The 27404-nt window shown below is 40.7% G+C and overlaps 1 protein-coding gene across 1 annotated transcript in view; it reads right to left on the reverse strand.

Annotated features, from left to right (window-relative positions):
- The window catches only part of NTN4 (netrin 4), a 62809-nt gene extending 37383 nt beyond the window's left edge, over positions 1–25426 (reverse strand). Inside the window, exons 1-3 of the mRNA XM_072146600.1 lie at positions 24968–25426; positions 12302–12831; positions 1016–1294 (exon numbers count right to left, since the gene is read on the reverse strand). Coding sequence (XP_072002701.1) covers positions 1016–1294; positions 12302–12831; positions 24968–25052 — 894 coding nt within the window. The 5' untranslated portion in view covers positions 25053–25426. The remainder of the gene's footprint in view (positions 1–1015; positions 1295–12301; positions 12832–24967) is intronic.
- Between the last annotated feature and the right edge of the window lie 1978 nt (positions 25427–27404).

Here is a 27404-nt window from a genome sequence, read left to right on the forward strand (position 1 = left end):
TCTGTAGTACCACAATTGATCATGGAGGTGATAGCAGCTGGTTTCTTCTAAATACACAGATTGGCAATCATCAACCAAAGTAAAAGCCCCTGAATCTCCTATGATCATCACCAAGGTTGTCATGGAACTACGTTGTTTAAAAATGAATACTATTGTTCAGATTAAAGGGGGTTTTCCAGAGTTGAGATACATTCGTGGGGTCCAACACTCAGAACCCCAAATGACCTGATATTGATGATCTTTCCTATGGATAGTGGAAAAATATCACAAACATTGAAACCCTCTGTAAGATAATGAATTTAAAACCATGTTAACAAAGAAACACAATGGTTGCTGGTGATAAAAAACAAAGGCATTGGTACTAACCTGATGCTACATTACCGTATTGTAGTACCAGGATCCCTCAGATTCCATACTAAAAGTGAGGGTCCATAAGAAGCCTGGGTTTCAATATATATGCAGTCTTTGGGTTATGAACAAGGTTCTGCATGTTTGTTTTTAAGTTGAATTTGTATATACGGTAAGACAGAATAGGAATATTTTGTAAGTGTAACAGGGAACAGACTGGTAATTATGGGTCATCTGTAAATTGGGCATTTTTATGTCGGAGACTACCTGTAATGAGTAAACCCTGCAATTGGCAGACAATTTGAGTATCTGAAGTTTTAGAGAAATGCTGTTTTCAAATCCAAATGTGTTGTTTGACAATGAACAATATTATGTATGACATGCTTTTTGTTTATTGCTTATTGATCCGAAAAACAGTGATCTGTCTTTTATAGAGCCCATCCATTTTTTACATTTCAAAATGAATACTTGTTGGTGTTAAAAATGTCTGATATGAACCTCATGTAAAGTTCATAAAGTAAATGAGGCTGACTTGGACAACATATACAGCAACATAAAAAATGGTTTCAGATATGCAAACTTTCACACGTCAGACCTTAGTCCTAGCCTGCAGTATCAACAGTTGTATCCTGAATTCAGTTCTATTGCAAAATAATTTTATACTCACCACCTGGAGTTTGCTGGTTGTCCGGACTTGTCGAAATCCCTCTGTCGGTGTACAGTGATCGGCATGTCCATTACAAAAGCAGCTTCCTTTAACAATGAAGTCATAAACAGCATAGTGTGCTAGGGACTGGGGCTTGATATCCAAATTCTTATTCTGACATGGACAACTTTGTTGCTTCAATAGCTGTACACGTAGGTTAGTTATTTTCAACTGATCCTGCGCCTTTTCACTATAGGGATCCACAGCTGAATATGGCGGTGACATTGTTCGGTAAATAACCTAAAGCAAAATATGTACACAAAAGAACTGGTAAGAACTCAATATAGGACTCGGTGGGAAAGAAACAATTGTATCTCATTGTATTAGCAAACAAATAACCATAACAAATAAAACCCATAACATCGCAATGGTCACAGTGGTTAATAAGCAGGGGCGGACTGGCCATTGTACCCACCGGGAATTTTCCCAGGGGGCCGGTCGGTCCTGGGCCGGTCTGGGGCCGGTCCGGAGCTGGTACGGGGCCGGCCCGCACTCCCTCCCTACAAATTTTCATTTACTGTATAGTACCTGCATCGTACGATCGTACAATGCAGGTACTAGTAATTTGCACACAGACGAAGCGCAGCACCGCTGCTTCTGCATCTGTGTGTACACGCAGCTGCACAGGTCGCGCAAATGACGTCATTGCGCGACCTGTGTAGCGTGGAGGAGGCTGACACTTACCAGACGTCAGCTGTCGCCTGTCTCCATGTAGCTCCGCGGCTTGGTGTAAGAGGTGCGGAGCAGTGACGTCACTATCCCGCACCTCTACACCAAGCCGCCGAAGACCGAGGGAAGACGGGAAGAAACCTGCTCCAAAGAGGTGAGTATTATGTTTTGTTTTTTTTAAAGTTATAGAATGGGGACATTATTTATATTAATTCTATGCCTGGGGCAGGGGGCATTAATTCTATGTCTGGGGCAGGGGGCATTAATTCTATGTCTGGGACAGGGGGCATTAATTCTATGTCTAGGGCAGGGGGCATTATTCTATGTCTGGGGGGCATTATTCTATGTCTGGGGGGCATTATTCTATGTCTGGGGCGGGGGGGCCATTGTTCTATGTATGGGGCAGGCAGAGAGCATTAATTATATGTCTGGGCTGGGGGGGGCATTAATTATATGTCTGGGGCGGGCAGGGGGCATTAATTATATGTCTGGGTGTAGAACATAAGACGTCTGTGTGGTAAACTCTGCAGGAATGCTGTGTACCTGGAGGAAGAGACAAGGTGATGGTGCAACTAAAGGAGAAGATGAGGAACGATTCCAATCCGAGGAAACGTCACCTGATGTCACTGGATGCAATAGGTGAGGATCTCATGTGTTTTCTGTAGCTGTATATGATAAATACTGATTTTTTTCATGTTCGCTTCTGTGTATATATGTAGTATTATAGTGGTTATATTCCTGTACACAGGGGGCAGTATTATAGTAGTTATTTTCTTGTACATAGGGGGCAGTATTATAGTAGTTATATTCTTGTACATAGGGGGCAGTATTATAGTAGTTATTTTCTTGTACATAGGGGGCAGTATTATAGTAGTTATATTCTTCTACATAATGGGCAGTATTCTAGTAGTTATATTCTTGTACATAGGGGGCAGTATTATAGTAGTTATATTCCTGTACATAGGGGGCAGTATTAAAGTAGTTATATTCCTGTACATAGGGGGCAGTATTATAGTAGTTATATTCCTGTACATAGGGGGCAGTATTATAGTAGTTATATTCTTGTATATAGGGGGCAGTATTATAGTAGTTATATTCTTGTACACAGGGGGCAGTATTATAGTAGTTATATTCTTGTACATAGGGGGCAGTATTATAGTAGTTATATTCCTGTACATAGGGGGCAGTATTAAAGTAGTTATATTCCTGTACATAGGGGGCAGTATTATAGTAGTTATATTCCTGTACATAGGGGGCAGTATTATAGTAGTTATATTCTTGTATATAGGGGGCAGTATTATAGTAGTTATATTCTTGTACACAGGGGGCAGTATTATAGTAGTTATATTCCTGTACATAGGAGGCAGTATTATAGTAGTTATATTCTTGTATATAGGGGGCAGTATTATAGTAGTTATATTCCTGTACATAGGGGGAAGTATTATAGTAGTTATATTCTTGTACATAGGGGGCAGTATTATAGTAGTTATGGCAAAGAAAACAGAGATGCGGACTCCAGCAAAGAAGTTAAGAGCAAGTGAAGTTTTGTAAGATAAAAGTATTCAAAAAAATTTATTCCATCTTCATTAAAAGGAAAAAACTTGCAAATAGCAAGGTGGCAGGCATGGGATCACACAGACGACATGACATGAAAACACGGAAAAAGGGGGAGCTTGCGGTAGCGCGTTTCGGACCTTAAGCTTAAGCGTTTCGGACCATACCATACCTGGTATGAGTAAGGACCATACAGCTTAAGGTCCGAAACGCGCTACCGCAAGCTCCCCCTTTTTCCGTGTTTTCATGTCATGTCGTCTGTGTGATCCCATGCCTGCCACCTTGCTATTTGCAAGTTTTTTCCTTTTAATGAAGATGGAATAAATTTTTTTGAATACTTTTATCTTACAAAACTTCACTTGCTCTTAACTTCTTTGCTGGAGTCCGCATCTCTGTTTTCTTTGCCATCTGCCTCCTCGGTGGTCCCGATACCGGACAGGACCTTGGACTCCGTGCAACCTGCCGCTACCAGGCCACAAGAGAATCTATCTGGGTGAGCTATTTTTTCTCTTCCTTTTCTTTTTGCATTATAGTAGTTATATTCCTGTACATAGGAGGCAGTATTATAGTAGTTATATTCTTGTATATAGGGGGCAGTATTATAGTAGTTATATTCTTGTACATAGGGGGCAGTATTATAGTAGTTATATTCCTGTACATAGGGGGCAGTATTATAGTAGTTATATTCTTGTACATAGGGGGCAGTATTATAGTAGTTATATTCCTGTACACAGGGGGCAGTATTATAGTAGTTATATTCTTGTATATAGGGGGCAGTATTATAGTAGTTATATTCTTGTACACAGGGGGCAGTATTATAGTAGTTATATTCCTGTACATAGGAGGCAGTATTATAGTAGTTATATTCTTGTATATAGGGGGCAGTATTATAGTAGTTATATTCTTGTACACAGCGGGCAGTATCATAGTAGTTGGGTTGTATATGGGAGAAGGTATTGTAGTAGTTTTATTTTGAATGTGTTATTCTAAATGTGTTATTGTAGCATTATTCCTGTACATAGGAGGCAGCATATATTCTCTCTCTGAATTGTACATGTATGGCACAGGGGAAAGGTATTTAAGGCTTACCGGGTCGTGTGTTTGCAACATTCTTTGCACATTAGATTCACTTAATGCAAAACAAGAACATCTTTTGCTAGTAAGGCCATCTACCAACAATTTGTCTGTTATAACTCCACCCACATAATCTGACCACACCCACTTGTTTTTACTCCGCCCATAAAATGGGGCCACTTTTGTAGTTTTTTCCAGGGCCATTTTAAATTCCCAGTCCGCCCCTGTTAATAAGACACATGATAGTTAGGAATAAGACTAGTTGATACTTTCCAGACCTTGGTGACTGGAGACCAGGCAGCAGTAAATCAGTCACTACAACTCTATACCTTTTTCTCTATTTACTATATTCCTCTTTTTAAAGAAATTCATATGGAATCGACAACAAATAAATAATTTCCACCATGCTACAATAAATATTGTATTATACAAGATACATGGGGTAAACACATATAGCACACTGCTCATCTGAATATAGTTAATGTCCCAAATACAGCTATATTATGTAAGGCATTTCTCAGACCATGTTGGTGTTAGATATATAATGGTATCCACAAGGGTTTCCCTCATTGCAATGTCAAGAACTGAACTGCAAGTAGAGCTATTTCTGAGTCTTCCTATGTGAGTATCTACATACATTCTATTATATCTAACTAAAATAGCAACAAGCACCATGTGCCAGCTCTTCTGTGTACATGTATGTGATCGGGCTAAGAACCTCCACGCAGCTTGATAGAAGATAAGGGTCACACGGCTGTACTGAACATTATCACTGTCATCTAGTTTGGCGGAAGTGATTTTGCAGGGGATTTAATTGATACAGAATATGATGGCACTATATTTATAATGATTATTATTATTTAATTTTTTTTATACCTTGGTTTATTGACTAATAATCAACCTAGTGGTAAGCCAACTGTGCCCAGGGCACAGCTGTCTTACCACTAGGTCGCTTTGAAACGTTTTGGCACAACAGAGGCATCCACAAATTCACAACCAACAAATCGCACCCACTGTAACAATTCATAGCAAATCAACTGAGCACATTAAGAGAGCGCTACCACCAAATTACCTGCCGTACTGCAAGGTTTTGTAACCCCTTCGTCGAGAAAGCTATGAAAATGTAAAACAAAACCATCAGCACCCAAAGGACAAGAGTTGCCACCAGCCACCAATAAGCCACCTTGCCCTCCACAACTCCACGCCCCCCATTAATGATTTTCTTTTAGTTTCTTGTGTATTTATATGCTTATATGTAGTCCTAGCACAGACAGTGTGTCTAAAATGCAATTTCCTGAAAGGGATCAATAAAGTTATATTGTATTGTACTGTATAGCAAAATAGCAGATTAATAGCTGTGAATAGTACCATAAAAAGGGTTGTCCAAAATATATGGGTGGCCTGGGGAGGACATAAAAAAAACAACTTATACTAACCTCCGGCGATCTGGTGTCCTGCACCACCAACCATTGGTGTCATGTCCCTGTTTGTTTACAGAGGCAGACACGCTAAGCTCTGACAACTTATGCACGCCTGGCACGTCCACCCTTCTCCTGTCCCCGCGCCTGATTCATTAGTTTCAATGTCTATCAGGCGCAGTGATAGGGGACTAACGGGAGTGGCAGGCGGGAGGAAGTTGTCAGAACGGAGCAAGCCTGCCTCTGTAAACAAACAGGGGCATGGCACAAATGGGGGGTGGCGCAGGACATCGGGAATGCCAGAAAAGGTACGTAATTTTAGCGTTCTCTACTGTCATGTGCATAAGCCCTTAGACACAACACCATATCCCCTGCATCCCTTTTTTCCATCATTGGAATGAATGTTTATTATAATATTGTAGGATAATGCATAGAGAGTGCTCTAAAATGTGACAAACTACATTTCCTGGCTTTCTGTTATGGCATTGAAGGAAACAATTTCCTATAGAATTCTTCACAATGTGAACACATTCATAAAATACCAGAAAATCATGCTGACAATTGACGAGATAAATTCAGGTCTAAATTTTTCCCACAGATGTTATTATCATATTGCTGATGCATAACACCGTCCACCTTATCTTCATCATTTTCTCAGGAGTCATTTTATACACAAGCACATAGCACACATTCTAGATAGGTGCTTTCCTGTCACATACCAGAAAGTTTTTAGACATATTATTTGAACACCTGGTAAGACCTGTTCATTTTTTTTCCTAAATGTTTTCTCTGATTTTCCCCTCTGCTACAAGTGCTTTAAGTGGTTAAGGTTCATTTGTAGACATTTTCTCACATGTCATTTAAAGGTGCTCTATAAATAATTAATTATAATGTCATTGGAGGAGTTCTCAAGGGAAAACTATCACCATGAGATCTCACCCTCTCAATGTTCAAAGCTCAAGAAGCAGCAATAAATAAATAAAATCCACCAATAAAGATTGTTTCCATTTTACACAGGAAAAAATATAATATTAACTTAATAACAATACAATGTTATGATTTTGGAACTGTGCCTGGTACACTAACAAAGGCAACAATATAGCAAGCACCATTAAATGGTGTCTACAAGTAATTTTGACCATTTAAAGCTATGGAGTGTGAAAAATTGATTTATATTCCAGGACTGTAGCTGGACTTGGTGCACTGGGTATGAGATCTCACACAACAGTCCCTTCCCTCTTCTCTGAATAACAACAGTCTTCGGCTTCTAGAAAGATACTACAGCGGAGGGTAAGGGCAGGCGAGCAGTTTATTTGAGTGTCGCTTTATATGGACAAAACTGCAGCTAGACTCCCTTTAACCTCTATGGAAAAAATTATGTAAAGAAGCTTTCATGTTGACACGACATGAAACACCATGTGGACTAAAACTCTGTTCTTATTCAAATAAGAAGCCCAAAATTTATTGTATACTATTTTCCATATTTAGAGAACTTTTTATCATCAAGTTTCTAAAATTGCATTTTTATATATTTTTTGCAAAATGAGATATTTTGCTCCAAGTACCGTAAGTAAACAAGACTTCCTCAATGTTTAGTATGATAACATTCTGCTTCGACAGGTCACATCAATTGAACAAAATACTCACTTCATGGAATATTTCCACAAAGACAAGATTCTTAAATATACTTAGAATAACAAAATAACACATTCTCTAATTCAGTGTTTGTTTTTTTTTAAAAAAACAGGATTATATCAGAGAGTTAAATCAGAAACTCCATGCACTGACCAATCTGTTCATAAAGAATGATATATAACATTTTATATTTTCCTATCATAGGTGGCCTCCTAAACAACTTAGTTAAAAGCCATATCATATTTACTATACAATGGGGCGTATAATTCTAGTGGAATCAGAAAGAAGGTCATATCAGAAATACAGCATACTGTAAGTTGCACAATACGGGCATTTTAGTAAAAATTGTTTCTTGAGGTCACGCCCCCTGGTTGGTAAAAGGCCAAAAAAAATGTTCTAAAAGCCTTGACAAATGTGGCGCAAGGCATTTAAGCATTTTAGTCATTTTTTGGCCCAAATCTGCCAGAACTTTGGCACAAGTGTGTTAATGAATTACCTCCATCTGATCAGAGAATAAAAACCTTTTTTTTCCACTTAATAGGCTTCCCCCCCCCCCATCGCCTTCCTTCCGAAATAGACATTAAAGCTCCCTTAACACGAACATGCTGTCACGGGTGGTCCTGCAACCCATATCTCGGGTCGCGGGCTCACCCATGCCCCTCACCCCCCGCAGGCCCAGCGCCAGCGCCTCTCACCTGTCCCCGCTCCCGAGTCCCAGTCTTGCTCTGTGCGCGCGCGTTGGCCTCAGGATATTTAAAGGACCAGCACAACGTATATTGGTGCTGGCCATTTTTCCCATAAGGCTATTTAAACCTGCCTCTCCCATCACACCCTGCTGGATTTTTGTGCCTCACAGCCTTAGAAAAAGCTCCCTAACGATTATCCTGCATTCCTGTGTCTCCTACGTTCCTTTGCCTTATGCGTTCATGTGTATTCCTGCATTCCAGTGTGTTCCTACTCCTGAGTGCTGTGTTGCCGTGTTCCTGTGTTACCAGAGTACCCTACCTGTGGAATCACCTGGTGGTACCCTGCTGCAGAAGGTGCCACTTAGACTACGGTCCCAGGTGTCGGCTATAACCACCACCCGTAGTGGTCCAGTGGATCCACACGTCCCAAATCCTGACACATGCTCAGTCTTGAAACAGACCCGGGTGCTGTTCAAATCTCAGGGACCAAGTGCAGTGGATGGGACTCCATGCATCATATTTCTATGTTATTATGCACATTTGAGTAGAGTCATGTAGAGCAGTGTAGGGATCATATGCCACTTATTCCCATGAACTATGTGTCAGTAATCCAGTTTTCACTAAGCTGTTCGCATTCTTTAATGCAAATCAAAATAGCTTCTAACAAGGAACGTCTCATCACAAGAATGATGAGCTGCTACTATATAACCACCAGCTAAAAGGGTTGCTTAGAGGTTAAAAAACATGGCCACTTTCATCCAAAAACAACACCTCACCTGACCATGGTTTGAGCTGCTATTGTAGACTGTATACAGATGAATGGAGCTTAGTTGTTACAGCACACACTACTCAACATCAGGATGGGGTCTATTTTTTCAACCTCCGGCAACCCTTTTATGGAAAACTGAATGTCACAAAAAAGCCTACAAAGGGGAAATCACTTAAATATGCAAACTAAAAGATAATGGTCACAAATATTGTTCCTTCTCATGTTCACAAGCACACACAGCAGCAGTTTATCCTGGAAAGTTATCTGAAATTAATAACTTATCTAAAATTGAAATTAAAACCTCAAATAAACCGTCCTAATGTACTCCCAGGAACACATGATATCAAAGGAATGTTATAATGTAACGTTCAGGGAAATGTTCATTTATCCATTTTGATAACATATCAGAAGAATATGAAGAGACCAAATGTTCTCAGCCTTTATACAATGTGTAGACTGCAGGAAAATACAAATTCCTGGACACTTGGACGCCTTGTCAGACATACAAAGTTTTGCTGCTATTTGTGGAACACGGACAGTTCCTATTTGTACAAAGGAAAAAGTTCAATTTTAACTCAATTTCCTATGTACTTATTATATATTCACTGGAGAAAAAGATTGCACTTTCTTTTGCAAAGCAGAGCAGCCGTAGAGCAAAATCATGCTGGGACCAAAAGCAATAATTTAAATGGGTTCAAACTCTGGCATCATTTCTTCTATATAATAGCCAAAATAAGTTACGGAGTAAAAGAGCCGTAAGTGCCTTTTATAACACTGTTTTTTTTTCAAAAGCCTTTAGGTATTACAGCTTAACAGTTTTGACTTGATAGGAAAGTTTTACTATTTAAAGGAAATCTACCCCCAGGATCAAGGATTGTAAAACAAACACACTGGCATGCCGGTGTGTGCCTCCTTTTCAGGATCACCTCTTTAGTTTATGATGCTTTTGTTTATTACAAAAAAGTAAATTGGGATTGGAAAAGAATTGGGATTGACAGTGCTTCCAAGTGGAGTGGAGGACTAGTACACATGCTCAGTGATCATAGGAAAGTATAGGTATTCAAAAGGTATCTCACATGTGGCCCTGAGAGGTACTTGTGAGCCTACACTCACCGGCCACTTTATTAGGTACACCTGTCCAACTGCTCGTTAACACTTAATTTCTAATCAGCCAATCACATGGCGGCAACTCAGTGCATTTAGGCATGTAGACATGGTCAAGAAAATCTCCTGCAGTTCAAACCGAGCATCAGTATGGGGAAGAAAGGGGATTTGAGTGCCTTTGAACGTGGCATGGTTGTTGGTGCCAGAAGGGCTGGTCTGAGTATTTCAGAAACCGCTGATCTATTGGGATTTTCACGCACAACCCTCTCTAGGGTTTACAGAGAATGGTCCGAAAAAGAAAAAACATCCAGTGAGCGGCAGTTCTGTGGGCGGAAATGTCTTGTTGATGCCAGAGGTCAGAGGAGAATGGGCAGACTGGTTCGAGCTGATAGAAAGGCAACAGTGACTCAAATCGCCACCCGTTACAACCAAGGTAAGCAGAAGAGCATCTCTGAACGCACAGTACGTCGAACTTTGAGGCAGATGGGCTACAGCAGACCACACCGGGTGCCACTCCTTTCAGAAAAGAACAGGAAACTGAGGCTACAATTTGCACAAGCTCATCGAAATTGGACAGTAGAAGATTGGAAAAACGTTGCCTGGTCTGATGAGTCTCGATTTCTGCTGCGACATTCGGATGGTAGGGTCAGAATTTGGCGTCAACAACATGAAAGCATGGATCTATCCTGCCTTGTATCAACGGTTCAGGCTGGTGGTGGTGGTGTCATGGTGTGGGGAATATTTTCTTGGCACTCTTTGGGCCCCTTGGTACCAATTGAGTCATAAAGCTGGAATCATCTCAGACTGGTTTCTTGAACATGACAATGAGGTCACTGTACTCAAATGGCCTCCACAGTCACCAGATCTCAATCCAATAGAGCATCTTTGGGATGTGGTGGAACAGGAGATTTGCATCATGGATGTGCAGCCGACAAATCTGCGGCAACTGTGTGATGCCATCATGTCAATATGGACCAAAATCTCTGAGGAGCTTCCAGCACCTTGTTGAATCTATGCCACGAAGAATTGAGGCAGTTCTGGAGGCAAAAGGGGGTCCAACCCATTACTAGCATGGTGTACCTAATAAAGTGGCCGGTGAGTGTATGTTCTAGTAATCACTGAGTTTAGGCAGGCATTGATGTGTTGTGGCTATATAAGTGTTAAAATGTGATCATAGGGAAAACCCCTTTAATCACAATATAAAATGTAAGACAATACATACATTTTTGAAAGCAGACCTCTCCATTTATAACATGAATTATCGAATCTTCATTAATGCTGAAAGCATTTGCTTATCTAATAGACAATTCTCAATAATATTGGCTTCCTGCCCACTGAGATTTGGCTTGGTAACCTTAAAGGCAAGTTTTGTAATACAATATGACTAATGTCAGAAAAATAAGGCTGACTATGCAAGACTACATGAGCTTCTATCATTTTACTATAAAAGAACCTGAATGAAAGTTGGATTGTTTTTTCCACTACTAATTTTCCTGACTTCCACATTTGAAATACAAACAACATTAAATCATATAATTCTTGTATTCTAATGATCAGAAAGCTCACATAAATATTTCTATTGATTAAATCTTGCTTAATAGTTAATTATTCCTTATTATTCCTGGTTCATCTAGTAAACTTGACGCTGCGTTTCTCAAAGCAACTGATGTCACAACTGTGTGCACACTGTTTATGCTCAAGCCGTGTTGCCTTAAAAAAAGAAGCTAAACCGTGGCTTGTCAGTATAAGCAATCATTTAGTGGTGCAGATAGTGTCATATAATTCCAATGGTTTCAGCTATGAAACAGAGTTATAGTTTCATTTTATATGCATATAATAGCTCTAAAAGGTTTTTATTGTATTTACTCCTAGGTTACTGTTCACAATGGACAGACCAATCAAGGATACAGGTGGTCCCCTACTAAAGCACACCCGACTTACAGGCGACCCCTAGTTACAGACGGACCCCTCTGCCCACTGTGACCTCTGATGAAGCTCTCTGCTTGCTTTCATTTAGTAATTTACTGGTACAAAAAAATTTGTCTGGAACTACAATTATAAAATATACAGTTCTGACTTACATACAAATTCAACTTAAGTACAAACCCAAGGAACCTAACCCGGTACTTAACCCAGTATTTATTTGGTGGATTTTAAAGCCCAAACTAAAGCAGACTGAAAAATTAGAAGACATTCAATTTGTCCTTCAAATACTAGATACAGCCACACCAAGGTTAGGAGGGTTTTTAGACATGGATATAGGAATATTTGGAAGCTGCTGGGCTTCAGTGCAAAATAAAACGTAGTACATATTTTTGCATGAGTCCTCAATACTTACCTCCCCTCCACTACATGGAAATGCTTGTGAGTATCGAGATGTGCAGAGAGCTCCTTTTACTTGAACATCATCTTCAAGTTTAAAACTATCTGTGCAGTTTGTGGCAAAGTATTTATATGGGCGCCAACTGAGACCAAAATCCTGTGAACCCTCCAGAACCATGGCTGCAGGCCGAGGAGATTTAAAAACCATAATCAGATGAGTAAAGAAAAATATAGTCTCCAAATTTAACTGTATAATCTCTCTCTGAATATCCCGGGCTGACTGCCACCACGTGCGGGGGATTCTGAACGTTGAATCTGCCATCGCAGATGCTGGGTGTGAGAGTCGGTGAACTGCAGCATTGCATTTGTCACACTTTGGTTCCTTGCAAGTTTGGTCTGGATATTCAGTATATGTGCAATATAGTTCTGTGTTATTAGTGCCACAAACTGTGTCTGTCCATAAACTCCGACCAATGGCTAAATTGCCCATTCTAGGATTGCAGGCTTTCTCTCGATGATATACTATTGCAGTCCTTGTGTTAGTCCCTGGAGTAAGGGAAAAAAAAAAAAGAAAAAGAAAGATGTAAAAAACACAAATCAGTAACTGAGATTACTACAAAGTATATGGAATAGTCTTACTACTTAAAAATAATATGCATCAGTTTGTCTTTATGATAATAATCTTTATTCACGGTATATAGCGCCATCATATTCTGTAGTGCTTTACAAATCATAGGGAACATTTACAAATAAAATAAGACGTTACAGAGTACAAACAGTCATATAAAACTATAGGAGTGAAGGTCCTACTTGCCAGAGCTTACAGTCTATGAGGAAGGACGGGGGTGACACAGGAGGTATAAGAGCTTGTATAATGCTCCAGCCATTCTTTATAAGGGAACAATATAAAATTATTAAATAAATAAAAATGCTGCTGCCTGAACCGGCCATTAGCCACCATCTCATAAACAAAGTCCAAGGTCAGTGAGACTGCACAGAAGCCTGGAGCTTGGTATCCATCTTGTGTTTGCTGGATAACATATGGGAGGATGACACAGAAAGGGTTAGTAAAGAGATAGTTGAAATTTCAAGTGTGATAAACTTCGTAAAGAGATGGGTTTTAAGAGCACGTTGGAAACTTTGGAGGTTGGGTGTTATTAGGGAAGGGCAGTCCAGAGAATTGGTGCAGCTCAGGAGAAGTCCTGGAGACGTGAGTGAGAAATTCAAATTAAGGTAGAGAATAATCCAAGATCACTGGCAATTTGAAGAGTACAGGTGGGGCGGTAGACTGAGATGAGAGAGGAGAGGTAGGGAGGTGCAGCATTATGCAGAGCTTTGTGTATGAGGGTGATTATTTTAAACTGAATTCAGATGGATTGGCAGCCAGTGCAATGACTGGAACACAGCCGGCCATGTATTGTTTGGTCTGAAAGACAAGCCTGGCTGATGCATTGAGAATATAGACCAAGATGTATAGGACAGGGTTGGGTTGGTTAGCAGATGGTGAAATAACAAGAAGTTTAGTATTAGAAAGATTAATTTATTTTAAATAGTAAAAAGCCTCATTGGTATAACCACAACCTATGTTACAACATCTGCAGAGATTGCTATATGTAAAATCTGTTGCTTGCTGAATGGGATTTATCCGAATCTCATACACATGCTGCATAAAAATCTGCAGTGGAAAAGGATTTCCGCTGAGGATTTATGATGCGCAGCATGTCATTTGCTGCAGATTCCATTACAAATTTCAAACTTTGCAATCCAAACAAAAATGCATATAAACGCAACATAAAGCAGACAATTTCAGCCTGCAGTTATTGCTGTATAAATCCCGCAACCATTCCACATGCCGCAGTCACTAATAATTCCTGCATCTAAAGGGTACAACAGCTGCAAAAATGGTGTTTTTACTACTCACAAGATTGTTTGGGGTCATCCCAAATCTATCGTCATCTCTGGATTAAATCCCGGCGTATGAAGTACCAGACTTAATTCTCACTTAATTCTCCACAAAGTCCTGAACTGTTTTTGGTACTTAGATAATTACCTAATCTTACGTCTGCGATTATAACAATTTATGTCAATTACAGTTCTGACAGCCCTGATTAAGTAATCCATAACAAATCCTAAATCTGCTATAATCCTTGACTTCAGACATCACTGCTATGGCTTCAAATCTCCTGAGGTGAAGTTTACTGTCAATGTAAAAATATATATTTTAAGCATGTCTTTTTTTAAACATATTTATACCGAGAGTTTAGAAAGAGACTTGTCAATGCTGAGCATTGCCAGAATCCAGTTACAGGCTCAAAAATGTTATTCATTGCCAGGCATATTTTACAAGTTATATACATTTTCTTTTCGATACAGCATGTTACATGTACTTATTACCCATCTGTCAAGGTTTTCCTTAAAGAAGCAAACAATATTGCTTACACAATCTGCAAATGTACTTCCAGTGAAGTGTTTCCAGGAACTGGATATTTCTACTTTGATATACATCTACACATAAAAAGGTGTCCTGGTCAGAGAATAGATACACTGGTGCACAGCTTGTTACTAGTGACTCACAGGCCCTGGTAAAGTTTAGCTTTACCCCTGCGCAGCTTCTCCTCCTGACCATCCATGACTTTCAGCAGTTACCAGGATGCCACACCAGAGAAGACTGTGCCTATAAGGAAGTACAAGGCTATATTCAGACAAACATGTGCCCGCCATACCATAGCACGGCAGGCATATCTTTTCCCCAGGTATGGAACCGTATGGTGCCGCACGTCTGCTGCACCGTACAGCTCCGTGTGTCCATTGCCAGCCAATGGGGGACGTATATACGCCCCCCCCTATGGTCATGTGAATTTATTCTAAGGAAGAGTGTGTGTCATAAATTGTGATCAATATGTCTGGTGGGAGGGGTGTATTGCATGGAGTCTTTCTATAGGTATTTTTCCATCTTCTTCCCTGGATAAGTTTGTCAGACATAAGACTGCTTGCTGGTTTCTGAAGCACACATTATAGAGTAATCAGAATATATGCCATAGCATTGAGAGTAGGAGATCATTGCTGTCTGCAGCCTAAAATAAACTCTCCTCAGGGTGCATTCACACATTGCGTTTCAATTGCATTTCAAAAACGCAAATGAAATGTGATGTGTGAATGCACCTTCATCCATCGTTTTTATCCAAAGCCTCAGCTGTGGCCACCACACCCGAAGCCCATCACTAACTAAACAGTGATGTGTTGTGTCCTATCGACAAGAGGGCTATAATAAATGTATTTATTTTGTCAAAAAGATCTATTGTCAGTGTCAACAACCTTTTTCGTTTTGGAACATTGGAACTGTGGAACTATATATATGTGATCTTTGTCTTTTTACATTGTACACCTGTGTGTCTGTCTTCCTCCATTTCACAATTGCACTTGACTTCACTGATTTTATTTAAAAGCATCTCCAGCTCCACCAAAACAGTCACCGACTCCACTACTCTGCAGATCTTTTTTCCTGGTCTCTCTTGCAGTGCTGACATAATGTAATTGTTCATTGGTGCAGAAGCGGGTAGCAGTGAGTGCAACTAATATTGGTCCAAGGGCCATATTTTCATATAGCTCAACTTTAAAGAAATCTACCATCAAAATCAAGCATGGATAAACCAGGGACACTTATTCATAGATCCAGGCACTATAACTGTGGTAATATTCTTATATTTGTTATCAATGTTTCCTTCCTTCTAATATTCACACTTAAAATTATGCTAATGAGCCTGAAGAGCTAATGGGGCACTTCACAGAGCCCCTCCATGCTGTAGATTCCAAGGCTGTTGCAGTGTGTAAGGAGCACTTCCCCACAGCCCTGGCCTAAATCCTTAGATCAGGAATAAATTATATTATAATAATTATTATATATTTGTGGAGTTGGTTCATTTTATCACCACTCTGCCAAAATGGTCACTGACTGACTCCCTCCCTGACTCTGACCCACAGTCCCGTTTAGAGCCCTGTACAGAGTGATGTGCATTCTATGGTGTTTGTATATACTACTTACAAAATACATTTTCAGATGGTTTTGGATATCGTATGTTTTATGACTTTATGTTATTACATTTTTTAACGCTGGATAAAAATTTCAATTGTAGTATAGAATAATATAACGTAGAATAGTATACTGTAATCTTGACAGGGGGTAGTGGATTTAGAGTGGGTGTGATAGGAGATCTTACATCACAGCCTGTAAGCCTCCAACAGGCTCCCAACTGATCCAATTTCTCTGGGTATGACCATGTTCACAGGTGCACCTGTTTTCTGCTTTCTACTCCTTCTTTCTAAGGGGGATGTCAATCATTATGTAAAAAGGGTTGACCTGGGCAGTGTTAAGAAAAAAACAGATGCATCAGAAGTCACAGCCACGCGCCCTGGCCCCGGGTGCACCAAGATCCTTTGTATAAAATTTGTATAAAACTACACTTCTGTAAAATGATTGTTCTGTAAAGTATCAAACACGTTAGGGAAAGTTATTAAAGGAAATCTATCCACAGGATGAGGGATTTTAAACCAAGAAAACTTCCATGTAGGTGTGTGCCCCCTCTGGCAGGATCTGCTCTTCTTTTAGCTCTTTATGCCCTTGTTTTTTTTTAAAAAAGGCTTTAAAAGTTATGAAAATGAGCCTGCAGGGCTCCAGCCCCCTAGCTGTTAATTGAGCCTAAAGCCTCTCAGGCTCATTTGCATAATCTGTATAGTCTTTTTTTGTAAATACAAAGGGCATAAGGGCACAAGGAGCTAAAATAAGAGCAGACACTCACGGAGGGGCACACACCAGCTTGTAAGTGTGCTTGGTTTATAATCTTTGATACTGGTGGTAGATTTCCTTTAAGAGATGGTGCATCGTGCGGCAGTCTTAACATTCTCCCCGCTGGTGCAGGTTACACCGGATTTTCTAAAAGGCTTCGGCTGCACTCAGATTTATGTCAGAGATTTCACCTATAGCCTCTGCTAGTTTTCTGGCCCAAGCTATAGTAAATATCCCATGCGCCATCACACCAAACGTGTTGTGGGAGTTAGAAAACCCCTCAAAGGGTCACAATTCTTAGCCATCATGCCAAGAAGTACACATTTTTTCATGCCTTGCATGCCAATAAATCTGCCCCAATGATCTATTTACTTGTTAGGGAAGTGTGAGCTCATGGTTTTCCAACTGCAAACACAAAGGCCCACAAGCTTTAAAACGAATGCACCTTGCTGTCCTCTTTGGTAGAACAAAAGTTGAACTCATCTTGGACCGCCTGCTGATTTTCTGTGAAAATGTCCCCCAGGTCTATTATGACCTCATGGGGATATATAGGGTAAAAACACACATACACAAAAATATTTACAAATATTGCTAAAAATACATTCACATTTCCCCATATAATTAAAAATAAAAATCCCCCCTACACTACAAAACCATTGCTGTTTGCCCAAGACTATACATATTATATATGAATCAAAACAACTGAAACAAAATAGGAAATGTATTAATATTGTTCATTTTGAGTCAATTTGAAAACTATGTTTCAACTTTTATTACGTTTTAACTAGTTCTATGTGTCCCGAAAAAAACGAAGCAAAAATTTTTAAGGTAACATTCCAAAAAATAGTAATGGGCCTTAAACCGCCATGTACCAAAATTTGCCCGGTCACTAGAGCCTTTTCAGGCCACTTCACTAAGAGGTTAACATCGATACTTTGATCTGTTACTATAAGAATTTTCTGTCCTGCCCTCCAGTTACATGTGTTATGAAGAATGGTTCACTTTCATAAAACAGAATTTTTAATATGATGCACTTTAAACTTTATTTATTGTCTTATCTTTCTGTCTATCCCCTAAGTAAAGAGAAAGTGATCCCAAGAGATAAAACTAGAAACCTCAGTGTATGAATAATGACAGGATCAAAGGAGCTGATGAATAAAGAACATAGTCTAGGAGCCTAATCTGTAGATGAATGCCTTTGGAGATGTTTATTTGTGTCCATTACCCAAATACTTTCCTACTGCACAAGCTGCATGTTACACATTTTGGGAGTTATAATTTCAGAGTTATTGCTTTTAGCATTTAAACTTGTATAAACTAAAAGAGGAATCAAAACAGTTATATTAAATGCTCTTTTTTATTGAAAATGAAAGGTAATGGAGTATATGTGTATCATAACATGATTTGCATAAACATTTGTGGAATTTTTAGTGAAGGTATATATTCTTTATAAACATATGGGATTGTGTTATGTATTTCGGTTTACTTTCCTAGAGCTGAAGATGATTTCCGGAACTAGAAAACAAGTTCAGCTTAATGGTAGGTCATTAGTTAAGCCGGCACCAAATGCACTTGCCGTTGTTCAAAGACTGAGCACAGTGCTATAAGATGTATGGAGTCCTTGCTTCCCACAAAACAAAACAAAAACATTTATTAAGAGTTCTAGGCAGTTTTGAGACACTTCTGTGGCTAGCACAACAAAAGGGTGTGAACTCTGGTAAGAGGAAGCATGGTCTAGTTATCTCCAAAACAGTGACAAAAATGTCCCAAAATCTGGGGGAATTTTCTGGAGTAAAGTCCTAAAGAATGCCACATTTATCTTTTCTTTTCAAATCTCTTTTTATAGATTTAAAAAAAACAACACTTTTTTAAGTTTTTATTTAAGTTAATGTTGATGATTACGGCTTACGGCCAAGGAAAACCCAACCGTCATTGGGGGAGATGTATCAATCTGTCTATGCCAGAGTGATTTGCACCTGATATGCCCTGCTGCAGATTAATCATCTAGCCTCAGACAGTGATTGATCTGGCCCAGTAGAGAACTATCTAGTTCTACTCTTACTGGTCTAGAGAGTGACACATTAATATGTTTCCCCCATTATCTCAGAAAATTAGAATATTACATAAGACCAACTATAAAAAAATTTTGGAATAGAGAAATATATGTACAGTACTTGCACTCAATACTTGGTCGGGCTCCTTTTGCACTAATGACATGGCATGGAGGCCATCAGGTGATGGCACTGCAGAGGTGTCATGGAAGCCCACGTGGCTTCAATAGCAACTTGTCTGCATTGGGTCTGGTTTCTCTCATCTCCTCTGAAGAGGAGCATTAGAGTTAAGTGTTGACTTATTATTTTTATGGAGCTTTGCTGTGGACATTTCATTAATGCGTGGAGCACTGCTGGGGACATTTTATGAAGGGGAAGCAATGCAGGGCCATTTTATTAATGAGGGAGGCTGTCGCTGACATTTTATTCGTGAGGGGAATCTGCTGCTGTACATTTCATTGATGAGGGTAGACATTTTATAAAAGAGTACCTGCTGTATTTCCCACCATAGGCTTATACTCAAGCCTAAGTTTTCCTTGTTTTTGGTGGTAAAATTCGGTACCTTTGTTTACACTTAGGGTGGCTTATACTTGCCTATATACGGTTTGTATATTTTTTTTCTCACAGTGAAAAGCCCAAAGACAAGTCATTTTCTTATCAAGACATTACTTCAGAAAAAGGGGCACTACAGAAGGGTGCTACAGAAATGGGGCAGCTGCAGGAAAGGGGGCATTTTAGACCAGGCAACAAGAAAAGGTGTGTTCCATCTCACCATCCTCCCGAGTTGATTCACATCAAGCACAGTCCACCCCACTTCAAGGGCTGAGCAGAATGTAAACAGATTCCAGGTCCAGCTCGTGGTAAACTCAAATAATGTCCTTTAATAGCACATATTTAGAACATCCAGTGTGCAATAAATCCACCCGTCAATGTATTTAGAGGCAAACAATTCTTTTTTCAGGGACCATGGTTAGAGTGTTACCCGGCCTGGTCCCTGGAAAAACATTTTGGGTGCAGCCGGTCCCCGGATACAAGAAGGTTAGGGAACAATACTTGAAGTGGTTCAGGTTAGGCGAGTTTGCTCACCAATCAAGAAAACTGATACTGTGGTTATTAAATTAGGTGTTGGTATTTCAGTGTGGACTGTTGCCCAGTTCGGGGGAAATTAAAATTCCATCTCCGAAAGGCTTGTTGGCAGAGGTAAGCATAAAGTGCTAAAAAATTTCCTGCACTGACTTTGGTCTTGATAAAACACAGTGGACCCACACCAACAGATCACATGGTGCCCCAAACCATCAAGTGTAAATTTCAAAGTAGACCTCAAGCAGCTTTTATTGTCCCTCTCCACTCTTCCTCCAGACTTCTTTCCAAATGAAATGCAGAATTTACTTCCATCTGAAAACAACACCTTAGCCCACTGAGCAACAGCCTAGTTCTTTTTCTCCTTGGCCTCAGTAAGACACTTCTGGCGTTGTCTTTTGGTCAGGAGTGGCTTGACACATGGAACGCAACACTTGCAGCCCATGTCTGGGATACGTCTGTGGTGGCTCTTGAAGCACTCCAGCAGTAGTCCACTCCTTGTAAATCTCCCCAAAAGCTTTGAATAGTCTTTTCTTAACAATCCTATCAAGGCTGCAGCAACCAGCATTTTTTACCACAGACATTTTGTGGCTTGCCCTCCTTCTGAAGTGTGTGAATAAATGCCTTCTTGACATCTGTCAAGTCAGCAGTCTTCCCCATGATTGTGTTGCCTACTGAACCAGACTAAAGGACCTTTTAAAATGCTTAGGAAGCCTTTGCAGGTGTTTTGGGTTAATTATTGTAATTTTCTAAGATAATAGCCTGGATTAATTAAAGCCTTTGCACCAATTTTCTGTCTGACTTTGCACACTCATTTTAGTGCAAATTGTTTGCACATGTATTTGTAAAGACACATTTGTGGTACACGCAACATGGCTGCACTATGCCCGAAGCAAAACACAAAATTCTGCACATAAAGGGGCGTTCCTGTGCACTTTCGGACCATGCAACACATTTATTATGAAGTGTCCGACAGAAAGGTGCACCAAAAAAAAGTTGGTGCATTCTATTGGAGCAGTTCAGGGGGTGTCAGATTCATGAAAAATGTGCGACGCATTTAATGAATCTGTCACACCCTGCACCCTCTACAGGCGAACTGCACATAGTATGCACTGGAACTGCAACTAGTCTGCACATGTATGTATGAGCAGTCTGCCAGAATTCTGGCATAGACTGCATACTAAACATGCCCCAATGACTTTTGAGGTTTCTTTGGCTTTAAGCCATAATTATCAACATTAACATACACTCACCGGCCACTTTATTAGGTACACCATGCTAGTAACAGGTTGGACCCCCTTTTGCCTTCAGAACTGCCTCAATTCTTCGTGGCATAGATTCAACAAGGTGCTGGAAGCATTCCTCAGAGATTTTGGTCCATATTGACATGATGGCATCACACAGTTGCCGCAGATTTGTCGGCTGCACATCCATGATGCGAATCTCCCGTTCCACCACCTCCCAAAGATGCTCTATTGGATTGAGATCTGGTGACTGTGGAGGCCATTTGAGTACAGTGACCTCATTGTCATGTTCAAGAAACCAGTCTGAGATGATTCCAGCTTTATGACATGGCGCATTATCCTGCTGAAAGTAGCCATCAGATGTTGGGTACATTGTGGTCATAAAGGGATGGACATGGTCAGCAACAATACTCAGGTAGGCTGTGGCATTGCAACGATGCTCAATTGGTACCAAGGGGCCCAAAGAGTGCCAAGAATATTCCCCACACCATGCACCACCAGCCTGAACCGTTGATACAAGGCAGGATGGATCCATGCTATCATGTTGTTGACACCAAATTCTGACCCTACCATCCGAATGTCGCAATCCGAGTGGAACCCGGTGTGGTCTTCTGCTGCTGTAGCCCATCTGCCTCAAAGTTCGACGTACTGTGCGTTCAGAGATGCTCTTCTGCCTACCTTGGTTGTAACGGGTGGCGATTTGAGTCCCTGTTGCCTTTCTATCAGCTCCAACCAGTCTGCCCATTCTCCTCTGACATCAACTAGGCATTTCCGCCCACAGAACTGCCACTCACTGGATGTTTTTTCTTTTTCGGACCATTCTCTGTAAACCCTAGAGATGGTTGTGCGTGAAAATCCCAGTAGATCAGCAGTTTCTGAAATACTCAGACCAGCCTTCTGGCACCAACAACCATGCCACGTTCAAAGGCACTCAAATCACCTTTCTTCCCCATACTGATGCACGGTTTGAACTGCCGGAGATTGTCTTGACCATGTCTACATGCCTAAATGCACTGAGTTGCCGCCATGTGATTGGCTGATTAGAAATTAAGTGTTAACGAGCAGTTGGACAGGTGTACCTAATAAAGTGGCCGGTGAGTGTATATAAACACTTGAAAAAGTTCACTATGTTTGTAATTGTTCTATATGGCTCTATATGAGTCACTTTTTAATTGAATTACTGAAAATAAATAATTTTGATGACATTCTAATTTATTGAGAAGCAGTTGTACATGTCCACCAGACAGTGTAATGTAACTTAAAGGGCCACATTATAAATTCCTGTCAATGGGGTCCATCTGGCATCAATTTACATGTTAATTCATGTTCTTTATGTTGGTTACTGTTTATGTTTTGTTGGAGGCTCAGGGATATCCATATGTCAATGGCTTCCATCTGGCATCATTAGTGTGCATTATGAGATGACTCCATTATGTTTTGACATGAGTGAAGACATTTACTGAATGGCTCTTGGTAGATGAGCTCTCCTGGTAGGCTACTCTATGGCTTCTAGGAATCTGAATAGGCTACAGCAGGAAACAGTCTCTAGGGAATTATCCCTGAAATCCCTCACATATCTATGGATTTCTCCCAGAGGAAACCCTAGGTCATGGTCTTGAATTATTCACCATAGTTGACAGCTGCAGTTTAGACAGGCTAGAAAACTGTAGCACCAATCAAAACAAGAGGAAAATAATAGGTATAGCCACATAGCCAATGCAGGCAGTCAACAGAAGAAACATTAGAAACTAAGCCTAACCAATCTAGAGAGACCTACCCGAAAAGTTAAACTTAAAAAACTTCATAGTAAAGGCACTAAAATATACTTCTCAGACACAAGAGTCATAAATATAGGGGAAAAAATAAGAAACGATTACCCTGCTATCGGCACTATTTGCGCATGCCCCCATTTTAGGACACAAGGATTCAGCATTATAAAGGGGTAGGAAGATTTGTGGCCACTTTATCATGTAGATATGATATCCACTTTGGTAGTGTGACTATAAAGGGAAAACTTTTTCAAAGAGAGGCTTGGCTGCCATTCAATGATCCTCTAGCACAGGACCTGGCAGACAGCATCCTCTCTCCCAGGCAGGTTCTTAGGATGCAGAAACTCACTAGGACAAGTCACACGCTTTAAATTCCAAGATGCCTTGAAGAATTCCTGGTCATGAGGAGGACCAGTGTGAGAACTACACTTGCAGAAACATAGTAAAGAAAGTGTTAATCCAGAGAGCTGTATGAGTAACAATTGCAAACTGGGAAAGTGTTCAGCTATGTAACATTATGTAATGGATGTCCTAGCTAAACAAGCAGCATCTGCACAAACACAATGCAGCATAAGGCTCATGTATTAGTCACACAACAATACTAAAATCAGTTACCGAAAAAGAAACTAAATGAAGCATTTATCTATATAAACCAGCACTGAGCACCAATGACAGTCAGCAAAGATCCTTATATTTATACGGATAGACAACTTGCCCCTGGTGAGATCCACGTCTTATGAGGAGAGAAAATTTGAAATCAGTTTTTCTGTAGTTGGTGCCAAATTTAACAACAAAAATTTAACAAAAGATATTACTGGCTTAAAGGTAATAGTCCATAGGATAGGTCATTATTGTTGGTGACACATGGCACCTTATCTGCACATAGCAGCTTCTGGCGCCAACAGCCGGACCCATTCTCTACTTTACCCCCCATTTAATTAAAAGAGAGGTAGTAGCGTGGCCAATACAAGTGGTTGGAGCCGCCTGATGCCAGTTCAATAAATTGTTTAGTTCTGGTACCTGGTAGTGGGTGTGCTGGGGGTTGTAACTTTACCATCAGATAATGGTGTTTGAAGATAAGCCATCACTATTAAAAGTATTAAAACTTTATCCCCCCCCTCCAAGCTCCAGGTTTGCTTAATTTTCTTTGATATCTTAAAGAAAGCATGATAGAAGGACCCCTGAATACTAGTCTATGGATTTTATTTGTAATTAGTATTTTAATTTAGAGCTGCTCATATAATACCAGTGACGACAATCAAGTGCCACAGTGGAATTTTTTTTCTTGAAAAAATCTGCCCCAAAAATCTTTTCACACCGGTTTGCGCCAACGTTCATTTCCTAGTATTTAATTTCTGGTATAGTAAAGAATAAAATCAATCTGTATCAGAGATGCAAACTTGGCTTCTTAACTCCTCTTCATATCATACAATACATGGCACCTGCTGAGACTGATTGCTGGGACAAAGGATTTAGGACCACATTGGGACCACTGACATTATCTGGGACTGGCAGTGTGACATTTGTTGTCCCACGGCCACAAGCTGCCACATAACCTCTAACATCACAAGGGGAGAATACAAGATCTGATCTTCACAACCAGAGTCCGGTTATTTTTTCTTTTTCCTTAATACATATTTATTAACAAATAAAGTGAAGAGCTGGAAGGGCACTCATTGCATTGACACGTGATGACAACACTACTATGGTATAATACATAACACACATGTAATATAATATGATGGAAAGACCAACCTGTAGCCAGTGCAGAAGCTGTGAGGACTGCCAGCAGTGACAGAAGAGTCTCCATGGTCAGAGATACACAGAGCTGTACAGTCATGTGCCTTGTAGTCTATTCCATACACACAGGTCCCATCACTAGAGATCACTGATAGAGCTCCCTGAGATACATGACACCCTCATCTCACCCCTCCTGAGGTGCCATTTGCCCTGGCAGCAGCTTCCAAGTGCCCTCTTAGTATGCACTGCAGTTAGTCTCGCAGAGATATTATTGTGTCTTCCTCCCTGAGATAACAGTGTGCGATGTTTAGAGCTGCTGGAAATAAAGTGTAGGAGTGAGGGCAGAGCGCAGAGCCCGCCCGGTTCCCGCCCTCAGCCGCCCTCCGTGTCTGCACTGCTCCTGCACCTCACACACATTCCTCTCATGCACCGTCTGTCTCATCCAGACTTGCTCGGTGTTTTGTGAGGGAGAAATCCTTTGCCGGTATTGACAGAGCACAGTTTCCTCCCACACACGGTTGCCCTTGCCTCAGCCTCTTGCTTCCTTTTTGTTTGGCCGCATGCCCTTATGATACAATGAAATGAGTGAGTCAGTCATGCATGCACCATGACAGCGACATTCTTGGAATGGGGACATTCTTGGGACCATTAGTCATCCAAACTTCTACACAGAAAAATGCCTGATGCATGAGTTTTCATGTTACTGTAAAAGGCATGATTGACTGTAAAAGGCACACTTCTGTGCTATTCCCATGGATGGTCAAGAGGTTTTAATCTGATGTTTATTGCATAAAAACAGTGATATAACATAATATAACTAGATGTATTGCATGAGGACAGTAGAAAAATCAATCTTACAATCTTACATATGTTACTAGAACCAATATTACTTGCATATAAATTTGGCACCAGAACCAATCTTACTTTATAGAAATGTTACCAGAACGATGATTACTATATAGATATGTTACCAAAACCAAGCCTTCTATATAGATACGTTACCAGAAGCAAAATTACTACTTAGAAACAGCCACGGAAGCAACGTGACCTCCAAGATATGTTACCAGAACAAAGATTACTACATGGATACAGTACAAGAGCAATTTTACTACATAATCTTAATACATTACAGCCTTAGGCCCCTTCTCCACTGGCGTTTTTCACGCGCGAGTTCTGCGCGTGCATTTGACGCTCAGAACTCGCATTGCACTCTGTCCCATTGTATTCAATGGGTCTTTCTCCATTAGCGTGGTTTTTAACGCGCGTGCTTGCGTTCGTTTGCACGCGCGTCAAAATCGCAGCATGCTCTATTTTTGCGGGTCACGCGCGTTTTTCACGCCCCATTCAAGTCTATGGAGATGCATCAAGAACGCATTGCACTCGCAATCATTGCAAGTGCAATGCGAGTGCAATGCGTTTTAAACGTAAGGGTTGCTAGGTGACCAGAATAACATTATTTCCCCTGCTCGCGATCGAGCATTTAATTAAAAAAACACAATGAAGAACAGTGAAGAATAGAATAAAATCATTGTACACAGTGAACACAGTGACCACAGGATCATTTAAGATAAAAACACAGTGCAGAACACAGTGCAGAATAGATTACAGATGTTCGGCACATCTGCTTACTTGTCGGGAGATACGCGCGGAACGGTGCGAACAAAATAGCATGTGAAGAACAATATATATGTGTGAAGAACACATTGCAGATGTATTTAAACATCTGCAATGTGTTCTTCACACACATATATATTGTTCTTCACATGCTATTTTGAACAACAATGTGCCCATCCTTGTAGTGGATAACATCGGTTACACCGCGGCTGGCAGCGCCTCCTCTCCCCCGCAGGACATTCCCGCAGGGTGTTATCAGATAACACTCCCGTGTGTACTGTATGCGGCACTGCCTGCCCTCCATGTAACTGAAGCTTTCCCTCAGTCATGTAGCACAGCGTTCATACACGTCAGGGACGTATGACAATAGTAAGCAGCCGCCACCCCCTTAATGTGTGCTGCACAGGTGCCGTGTCACTGCTGGGGCTGTCCCATTGTCGCAGGAGAAGAGGGGACACGAGGGCTCGGAGACTGTGTAGTATGCAGCTGTTCCCTCACTCAAAGTCCTGCAGCGCCGCAAGGAGGACGGCAGCAGGCACCTGCTGTACACGGGAGCACGCAGCCCGACACCTGCGGCTGCTATCCCGTACAGAGAAGGGGAACCTGGCGGTGTGTGAAGGTTTCCTATGTCACTGGCACCGCTCAGCAGACGTTACCCCGCGCCTGTGTGTACAGCTACGAGTAAAGGGAGGGTGGGCGACACCTGGGAAACTTTGTGCGCGCTCACGCCGTGCCCTGTCTACACCGCGGGGAGAAGAACAATATATATGTGTGAAGAACACATTGCAGATGTATTTAAACATCTGCAATGTGTTCTTCACACACATATATATTGTTC

This window comes from Engystomops pustulosus, chromosome 4, assembly GCF_040894005.1.
Source record: "Engystomops pustulosus chromosome 4, aEngPut4.maternal, whole genome shotgun sequence".
NCBI lineage: Eukaryota > Metazoa > Chordata > Amphibia > Anura > Leptodactylidae > Engystomops > Engystomops pustulosus.